This window comes from Limulus polyphemus, unplaced genomic scaffold, assembly GCF_000517525.1.
Source record: "Limulus polyphemus unplaced genomic scaffold, Limulus_polyphemus-2.1.2 Scaffold1824, whole genome shotgun sequence".
Classification (NCBI taxonomy): Eukaryota; Metazoa; Arthropoda; class Merostomata; order Xiphosura; family Limulidae; genus Limulus; species Limulus polyphemus.
This window is the reverse complement of record NW_013667434.1, coordinates 102,062-112,265: the sequence shown is the minus strand read 5'-3', so window position 1 is coordinate 112,265 and position 10,204 is coordinate 102,062. Positions and strand designations below refer to the sequence as shown.

At 35.3% G+C, this 10,204-nt stretch overlaps 1 protein-coding gene across 3 annotated transcripts in view; it reads right to left on the bottom strand.

Annotated features, from left to right (window-relative positions):
* LOC106465062 overlaps positions 1-10,204 on the bottom strand; it is a 134,332-nt gene that overhangs the window by 27,571 nt on the left and 96,557 nt on the right. For all 3 annotated transcript variants that reach the window (XM_022392876.1, XM_013925259.2, XM_013925258.2), the window contains exon 5: positions 5,981-6,139. In XM_022392876.1, the coding sequence (XP_022248584.1) occupies positions 5,981-6,139 (159 nt within the window). The remainder of the gene's footprint in view (positions 1-5,980; positions 6,140-10,204) is intronic.

The following is a 10,204-nucleotide window of genomic DNA, read 5'->3' as shown; positions in this document are numbered from 1 at the left end:
GGAGGGGTGTGATTTTCTATTCGATAGCTCTGTAACCAAACAAAATTGAAAACTATAAAAATTATGGTTTGTTTGAGAAATGATGATTTGATAGTGAGTAATTTATATTAAATTTCATACTTATTCAAGGGGTGATGGATAAAATAGGGATGATGACATGCTAAGAGAAAATGTGTTATGTGGGTCACACAAGTGGAAATTCAGGATTTTTTTTAAATATTGCCTTGTAGAATTAAGAACTTAAAACATATACTATGGATTATTAGCTAAGATTTTATGCTATTCTAATTGGTATAAGATAAATAAAAAGTGGTTTGATAAAATTTTGAATGTAAGACACTAAAACCTTGCATCATGCACAGTAAAGGGTACCCAGGGTGATAGGGTTAATACAAGAATTAAAAAGTTGGTTCACTGTTGGATAAGGAACAGCTCTAATACTAAGAAAGAGATACCACTATTATATTAGAATGTTTCTTACACAGAAAATGTATTTCTATAGTTACTTACCTCTACTCACATAATAGCTTTTATTGATTAATGCTGCCCTCTATATGCTCTATTTTTCAATCACCACTAGCCTTGATACTCCTACCTACCCCCATGTATTTAATGTGGTACAGCTGCACTGTAGCATGCAAAAGGCATGCGACAAACTCTCCCAGCACAGCTCTCTCCCCCTGGATTACAGACTAACGTTTTTTTTAGATTCAACACCAATAACAAAACACTGGAAGTGGAAAGAAAAGGTGGGAAGTGTGAGAGGGGATAAGAATCTATTGGAAATACATTTTTTGTGTGAAAATTATAACTTCCAATATGATACCTTACCTCTTCTCACATAATAGCTAGAATCCCACATTGATCTGGTGGAGGGACCAGTGTAAATTGACTTAGATGAGCCCCCTTCAGAATGCATCCAAATAGACACCCATGGAGTGTGATAATTCTGTGAAGAGAAACACACTCACTGGAGATTGCACCACATCTAAACCAAGTATATTCTTTTCCCTTGATATATGAAAAAGTCACAAAAGTGGAAGCAAAGATGCACATATGAGAATTAGTTATACATGTCCCAGGTATAGTCGGAAGATCAACTCCAGCCACAAACCATTGGAACTGGGAAAGGAACCTCCCGTCCCTAGTAAGAGAAGGGTTCCAAACCATCTGAATTCGAATTGTAAATGGAAGGTCAACTCCAGTCCAAAACCAAAGGAACTAGGAATGGTTTGTCCAGTCCCTAGAAGGAGGAAGGTGTAGAATGGCTAAGGTGTGTCAGATTGTAACCAGGAGATCAACTCCATCCAAAACCAGTAGGAAGGAAGTTCTCTACCATTCATATCAGACACAGAAACTAAAAGAGAAAGAGAACCCAAGTCACTGTGTGTGCATATCCAACACGACCAACACCTGTACCTCCCAGCAACAGACATCCGAACAATGGTAGGAAGGTGGAATTCACTGTGGAGGTTCAACCTAATCCAAAACCATGTGGCACTGGGAATGTACTGTCAAATCTGTGGTAGGAAGAGGGTCCCAGCCCACTCACACAAAGACTTATGTAGGCTGGTCCAGCTATAATCGAACATCATACCACTGGGAACCAACATCCATGCAGCAGTGAGATGATGGTCCCAGCCAGACAGTGAACTGCATTTTGGTGGATCATCTCCAGTCCATGACCATGCAGCATCAGGTATTCTATGTCTGGTCCGCAGTAGGAGGAGGGGTTCTACATCATCTACACTGAGAGAATATAACTGCACTACTCTTAACTGAGAGGTATTGAGCACACTCAGGAGAAAGTCTCCATGGCCCATAACCTCAGCAGCTAGGAGCCAATAAATGGTAAGGACGCCCATACTCCAATGGAAGAAAGGGGAGAATGCATTAGAGAGTCCAGAAATAGTGCAATGAGTGACCATAAAACCTAATTTTTAAAATCAGACCACTCCCGAATTATTGAATCGAAGGAGCAGCAGGGACGGGCAGCAATCCCCTTTTGCTTTGTCACACTAGTGTGCAGTCCAGAATATACATTTTTATGATGCAAAACCCTACTAGGAAGATTCTACAAGCAGTCTTATGGATCACCCCATCTCAACAGTGGGTGTTAATAAACATATTGGCTGTACAGTGTGGATTTAAGAATTAGTATACCTGGATAGATCATTCACCACTGAGTGGGATCCAACAAGATGCAACAGAAAAAACCCTGTAATAAAAATATTGAAAAGTAAAAAGTAAACTTACCCACTTATAGCTGCACCGTAATGGTGTAAGACTGCAACAAGAAGCAGACAAAATCCAGTTGGAGAAGAAGATGGCTAAATGTTGTACATAATGAGAAATGAAAGTATAAGGAGTGGTCCATATGTCAGCCCGGATGATCTCTTCCAATGGATGATGAAAACGAGCAGCCAGGGACATGGTGAGATGACGGATTTAGTGAGAGTAAACCTGGAAAAGGTGACGGTCATGTAAGGATAATGAGGAATAAGCCAAATTGATAAGTTGGCGAATCCAACATGTAAGGGTAATTGGGGAAGGATCTCTGGACATGGATGGATTTCAGTGAATACAAAATTTAGGAATGGGAATCGCAGAAGGAAGCTGTGCATGCCACATAACATTGTAAAGTTCAGACTGGACACAGGAGTCAATCCAGATCGGGAAAGGGAATCCAAATGAGAAAGAGGGTAGGGAAATAGGGGGTCAATGCAAAATTACCTTTATAAGCTGCCAAGGTCTTGGGAAAAAAGACCCTATCAGGGTAGAGGATGATGTAGGTGCTCTGGTAAATAATATGTGAGACACTGATAGCATAACACATCTGAACGACAATGCCAACAGGCTAAAAAGATGCTGAAATAGGTTTTCAAGGAAAGGTGGTACAGAGAATAACCTGCCAAAGACTCAAATGAGGAAAGGGTGAGTACATGTAGGTCTACATTCAGATTCCAGTCTGGTGGAAGAGAGGGATGAAACAAAAGGGAGTTGACAGGAGAGGAAAATATATGGCAGAATTTGGAAAACAGAAGATAGAGGACAAGGCCACCTGGTAGCCAGCAATGGTTGACACAGAAAAATCATTGTCAGACAGCCATGTGAAGAACCCGGAAAGGTGAAGGATTGTGGGGCAAGAAAGAATGAGGCCACAATGGAGTAATCAATGGCAAAAAACATGCCATTTGCATTGATACATGGATAATGAGGAAGGATGGACCAATTGGGAAATACTGGATGCTACCCGTGTGGAAAGACCAGACCTTCTTGCAAAGGGACTGGACAAAAAAAAGAGATAATGGTGATGACAACTGTACAGGCTGTAATTTTGGGAACCAAGTCTGAGAAGGCCAGTATAGCAAAGGACTCAACCTGGAATGGGTTGAATGTTGGATAAGACTCTGGGAAGTAGATGGATGAGAGAACATGCATAAATGTAATGATCCTTCCAATACTGGCTGAAAGGATCTACTGGCAGTGCTGAGGTATGTAGAACTAATGACCAAAAGAGAGGGAGTTGGTGTTCCGATGGGTGACAAATACATCCAATTGGGGCAAACCAAACTGAGAGTACCTGTCAGTGAGGCATCTGTTAAAAGGTGTAAGTCTGGTCTGGGAGGTGGAAGAGAAACTCCAGTCATGGTGTTGTCTCTGTTTAGCCATGAAGCAAAATTGTTTATAAGAGAGGGAGGAAGGTCAATAGGGGAATCCAGGGTATCCCTGGCAAGGTTCCACTGATTCTACAAAGCCCACTGAAGAGCTCTCATGTGGGCTCAACCCAGAGGAATAAGGGCTTCCAAGAATGATTAAGTCCCCAAAAGCAATAATCTCCCACACGGTAGAGAGGAGAGGATTGTGCTTTCTCAACTGCCAGCTCCATAGACTGTAACCAAACTGGAGAAGGCTCGGCACAATTGAGGTAGGAGTTGAAAAGGACCACATAATGAAAAGATATTGTGTCAGTGACAGGACGAACTTCTCTAGCTTGATCAGCCAACTCACCTGTACAGCTTCTCTGTGAAGAAACTGTTAACGAAGAAGCCAGTTATCCATGTAATGATGAAAACAAAGCCCACGAATCTGTAGTGAAGGTTCTTCACACATGGACAGAATTGTACAGCTCGGCCCCTACCAGTCTTGTGCCAACACCACTGGTGGCAGATGGGTAAGCAGTGATACTATGATGATTTGCATCCAAAACCTGAGCAAAAGGAACAGATAAGGTTGCAGGAAAGGAGGGATGGTATACAGGTATAGAAGCAGGGGAGGATTAAAACAGGTGAGTAGCCAGGGAGGATAGGGAAGAATGGAAACATGCTGAATCCACACAAGACTCCAAGGACTCGGGGATACCCCCCCAAAAAAGGGACTAACACAAAATGGGTGCCATGTGCAAATCTCTAAGCAACATGAGAGGCAAATGTACTCACATCAGAAAATGATCTTTTCCCAACAGATCCCAACAACACAGGAGCCATGTGTGAAGGGACAGGGCCAAGAAAAACAAACGTGCCAATATGGAAAACAATCAAGAACAGGATAGCCTTGGACAAAAGGTGAATGGAAGAGAAGGAAGAGATGGGTCATATGACACTGGGGATAAAGACAAAATATAACATACCAAGTTCAGAATATCTGATGAAGGTCTAGGTGCATCAACTGCAGCTAAAAGAGACTGAAGGAGGAGGGAAAAGACTGTCAATGTCTTCATCCTCCTGTCCAGCATCCTCAGTGTAGAGTAGGACTGGTTTGAGTCAGGAGAGCCCCCAGCCTGATGAATGACTATTTTCTGGTGGGTGAGTGCCAAAACCTCCTCTGTCAATAACATCACAACTGTGGTCACAGAAGCAGGTAGTTGAACTATGGCAGTGATAGCAGTTGAAGTTGTCATGACAATAAACTGCAAATTCATCACTAAATTTTGAATGGATAAATACACCAAGACAAAAAGTCTTGGTGGCAAACAAGTTGTTGACGAAAGAGAGAGAAAAAAACATTTTCACAAACAAAGTCAATTCATACTGAACTGCTGTTAGATTATCGAAATTGCAAATTTTAGTGCAAAAATTAAGAGCAGAAACAAAGTACAAAGTAACAAAATTTGAAAACTCAAATGCAGTGAGCAAAAAGTCTAATCACTTGAGTGCCAAATCAAGGAGTGAGGTTATACTTTGTAATCCAGGGGAAGACAGCTGCATCAGGAGAGTGTGTCATGCTTCTATTGGTGGAGATTTGTCACATGCTTTTGGAATGCTACAGCACAGCTATACCACATTAAACATGAGGGAGTATCAAGGCTAGTGGTGAGCAAAAAACATTCCCAAAGAATCTAAACCAGCTAGCCACATTACTTGAAGTGTCGTAGTTCTAATAACTGATTGTTTAACCCTTCCATAACTAGTTTAGAATATATCTGTACCATGGTAAGTTTATGCAATTTTTCTAAACTTTCATGTAAGTGTTCTGTATGTAGTTAATGACATCCTGCAAAGTGGATGTAAAAAGATTGTAAACATGTACTAATCCTTTGGCTTATGTAAAGGATGTATATAGCAATGGCTGTCTAATGAAACTTGTTCCAGTTTGATCCTGTGTCTGACCTTTTTAAGGTGTGACAAACATAAGTGCACAAATTGGGGTTTCTCTGGGTTTATTTTTTATTTGGAATACTTATTGACATAGATAATCCAAGGATTGTGTTTGATTTTAAAGTGCAGTATAACATTATATTTCCTGTCCTTATCCTATAGAAACATATTTGGAAACCGTCTCCTACCCCATCAGCCAGTGAGAAGTTATAAGAAATAAGAAGACAACCATTTTGTTTGGTATCACAAAAAAATATATGAGATGTATACACACATATTTTTAGTTGATTTTTTTTTTGTCATAGATCTCAAACATATATTTCTTTTTAAATTTATGCCAGAAAGTAACTTGAATCTAGTTTAAGAGACGTTAAAAAAATTACCTGCTTTTTGGTTTAAGCATTTTGCTGAAGTTTCATCACAAACAGATAAAGGACTTTCATAGTCTGGAAAGTTTGGAAACTGGCCTCGTGATGGTGAAACTTGAAAATCTTCTGGAGGTTGATCCATCTCTTCCTTATAATCAACATCCTTGGCTTCTCCTGGAACAAATATTGCATCTGATATTACAATTACATCACTGAATAATCTACATATACCAGAACTTTTCATAGTTTTCTAAACAAGTTCTACAACATATACAAAGCCGTTTAATCAATAATTATTAACTACATGGACATTGTTTGTTAAAAGTGTCATCAAACACTTTCAAAATCTAAAAAAATATATGTTGTTCAAAATTTTCTTCATATTATTAAAAATATTTTTTTTTTACATTTAACAGTTTTCTTCCCCAAAAATTGTTTATAAATTTAAAAGGAAAGTTATAGTTAGCAGCAAAATTACTGCTGAGCCACTGGAGGGGAAAAGAATGAAAAAGGAACAAAAATGTTATATTTAACATAAAATTATTTTAGTTAAAATGTATTTTACTACTGTTGAAAAAATAACAGCCATTCAGATTGAAGAAATTCTAGAAATTCCACGCTTCATTTTTCACATGCTATGTCACAATTTTAACAGAATATGACAGACTGGCATGAATAAATTAAAGAAAATGAAACATTTTCTAAGTCTCCCATAGGCTCTCTTTCAAAGTTAATACACCAGCAAAATATTCATGACAGGAAGAAATTTAAGAAATTTCATGATTTGTATGAAAACCACAGAATATACAATTGAAAACATTACAGGGTAAATTTACAAAATTAAAAATGATTGCACACTTAATTTTAAGTCATAAAAAAAACCTAAACTTTGAGAAAGGGTCCAGAAAGTACTAATTGTTTATAAACTGACTGTAAAGTACAAAGTACAGCATCAACCAGTGCAAGAGAGTACCTGAGACAAAGTCAGTTCTTTCTTTCAAATTATACAGTCAAAACACATTTATGGAAAGACTGAAAGTACAAAATTAAGTGTTTCACAAAATTTTATTCTCTTACTGTAAAACTGTCTCTTTATATAAAGCATTTTACTTTTTAGTCAACCAAACAGAAAAACAAGCATCAACTCCAACACGCAGGCCTGACATGTATATAAATAAAAATACTTGATATTTTAAAAGTTGTGAAAATTCTGTTTAGCTAAGCCTTACAATTCACCAAACATAGTGTTGCTGAAATCTTTCATTTGCAGATATGATGCCATGACACCATTAGAAATCTTATTCTGTGTACCCTTACTATCTGACTACAAATGTAGTACCTGATGAAATAAAACACACATCAATACCTTTTAAATATTTACAGAACACCCTCTTCTTAGGTTTGATTGCTTTATAAGGTATAAAATTTTCATTAGACTACAAAATTTATAAAATAAATAAGAGAAACACATTTCAGATATTCAGAACAAAGAAGGATTACATCATACACAGAGATGAAGATTGAGAATAATAAAAATACTTCCTTTTGAAAGTAAGACATTAAAACACACATAACATTAATTACTATGTTCTGATGCCAATTATATTTGCATATATCAATAATAGCTTTTAACTAAATTTGGAATTTATGTAAAAGTTCTATAATTACTAATCTAGTTTTGCTCTCAGGGCAGGATTCACTCAACTGACATAACATTCAAATCATAGAGCTTTTAATTCCTTCCTCTCTACAACAAAACAAACTTAAAATTGTAACATTTTCACCACCTATTTGGCTTTTTAAAATCTTTTAATACATTAGCACACACTGGGAGTTTAAAAATTCTTGGAATAAAGACAATAGCATTCATTAGCATGTATCACTCAACATGCTACCCATTAAGTCTTTTACCATATATATGGTAATAGCTCATGTAATAATATAAGTCAGTTTTTCAAGTTACCCTACAATCAATGTACAAAAGTAAATATGAAAGTAAGTTATGAAAAATCACAGATTTTAAGGTTAATCAATTACTGTTACAAAATTATCAAAGTAGGCTTTGTTAAAAAACAAAACTAAGTTACAAGAACATAACATTAATTTTTTTCTACACTTTTGTACAAATGACCTTTAGAAATGGTTCCTGATGTCACTGCCTAAAAGAAATGATGATCATAACCACAGGAATATCTAAAAACAAAGTACATACATATACAAGTCAAGCTTGGGTGATTAGCTTCAATTAACTGTGAGCACCAATTAAATCAATTAATGTAATAAAAATACCCAACTTGTGTTTCCAAATATTATTAATTTTTACTTAATTCAAGTTTGTTTAGCTTAATCAATTAGTGTCATGGCTCACAGAAATAAGCAACTAATTTAAATTATGGTTCCTGATTATTACTATTTTTGATTAATACAACTACTGATCAAAATACTGAAGTTATGTTTGTTGTTAGGCTCAAAGCTACATAATAAGCTATCGAAGCTCTGCCCACCATGAGTATCAAAACCCAATTATTAGCATAAGTGTTTTTAATTAATTCAAGTTAAGTGACTGGGATGGGGGAGGGGATTTGTCTCATGATTTAAATGCCTCAGGTTCTATTCCAATTACCACCAAATTTGCTCACAATATATTTGTTTCTTTATTTTCGAGTTATGCCAAAGATTTCTGCCACAGTCCATAATTTCAACTGCCAACCAGAGGGAGTCCAACTGGCTGGCAGCACATGCCATCAGCTCCTGTGCTACTTTTGTGTTAAATAAAGTGTAAATTTATTGTTGTCGTTTTTTTATATTGCATTATCTTTCCAATTTATAATTGCAAAACTGGATTCTTTAATGTTGAATAAGGTGTTACTTTGTGTTATACGCCATTTATAATTTGTGTAACTTTATTCTTTGGTGCTAAATAAACTACAAGTCTACCTTTTCTACCTGTGTGCATGTTATGTTCATAACACCACCCCTCTTACTTTCCAAGAATCAGTATTTTAACTGTGTCAATTACAAATGTAAGTATACTAACTACTTTTTGATAAACAATACCAACATCAATAAACTGATAAAAACTCTATAAACCAGGTACTTTTGAAAGGTAGACCTTTCTTCTTCAAAGGCAAACTCTGCTCCTGAAGAAGAAAGGTCTACCTTTCAAAAGTGCTTGGGTTATAGGGTTTTTATCCTCTTTTATCAAAACTTATTGAACCTACGTGTTTTTCAGACATCATGAAAAGATCAATACTGATACTTACAAATTTTAGTGTTATATTAATGATTATATTAACATAAGAAAATGAAATATGTCTTATAAACTTCCTTTTACATTGTACTTTATATCACATAGAATAATATAAAAACATACTCCATGATTGATTAAACTTACTTCTACATTGTACTTGATATCATATAGAATAATATAAAAAACATACTCCATGATTGGTTAAACTTACTTCTACATTGTACTTTATATTGTATGGAATAATATAAAAACATACTCCAGGACTGATTATGTATAACTAGTCTGTGACAACAACATAGCCTCTATAATAACTAGATAAAAAAACATTTTTGCAGTAACTCCACTGGCCCTGAAAAAATCTGCCCCAAACCTTAAGCTTTAAGCCTTTTCTTTCGAAAATGTCTAGAGAATATAACCAGATGTTTATAGGTTTATTGATTAGTGACATTTTCACGCATTATCTGAAACTCTATGGGGCAAAAAGCCAACATTGTAATGAATAATGATCATAATAAATTTATTTTAAAAGATGGTTATGTTTATATTTTATTACTATCTAAATTATATTAAAAGATGGTTATGCTTATATTTCATTACTATCTAAATTATATTAAAAGATAGTTATGCTTATATTTCATTACTATCTAAATTATATTAAAAGATGGTTATGATTATATTTCATTACTATCTAAATTATATTAAAAGATGGTTATGCTTATATTTCATTACTATCTAAATTATATTAAAAGATGGTTATGCTTATATTTCATTACTATCTAAATTATATTAAAAAGATGGTGATGTTTATATTTCATTACTATCTAAATTATATTAAAAAGATGGTTATGCTTATATTTCATTACTATCTAAATTATATTAAAAGATGGTTATGCTTATATTTCATTACTATCTAAATTATATTAAAAGATGGTTATGCTTATATTTCATTACTATCTAAATTATATTAAAAGATGGTGATGCTTATATTT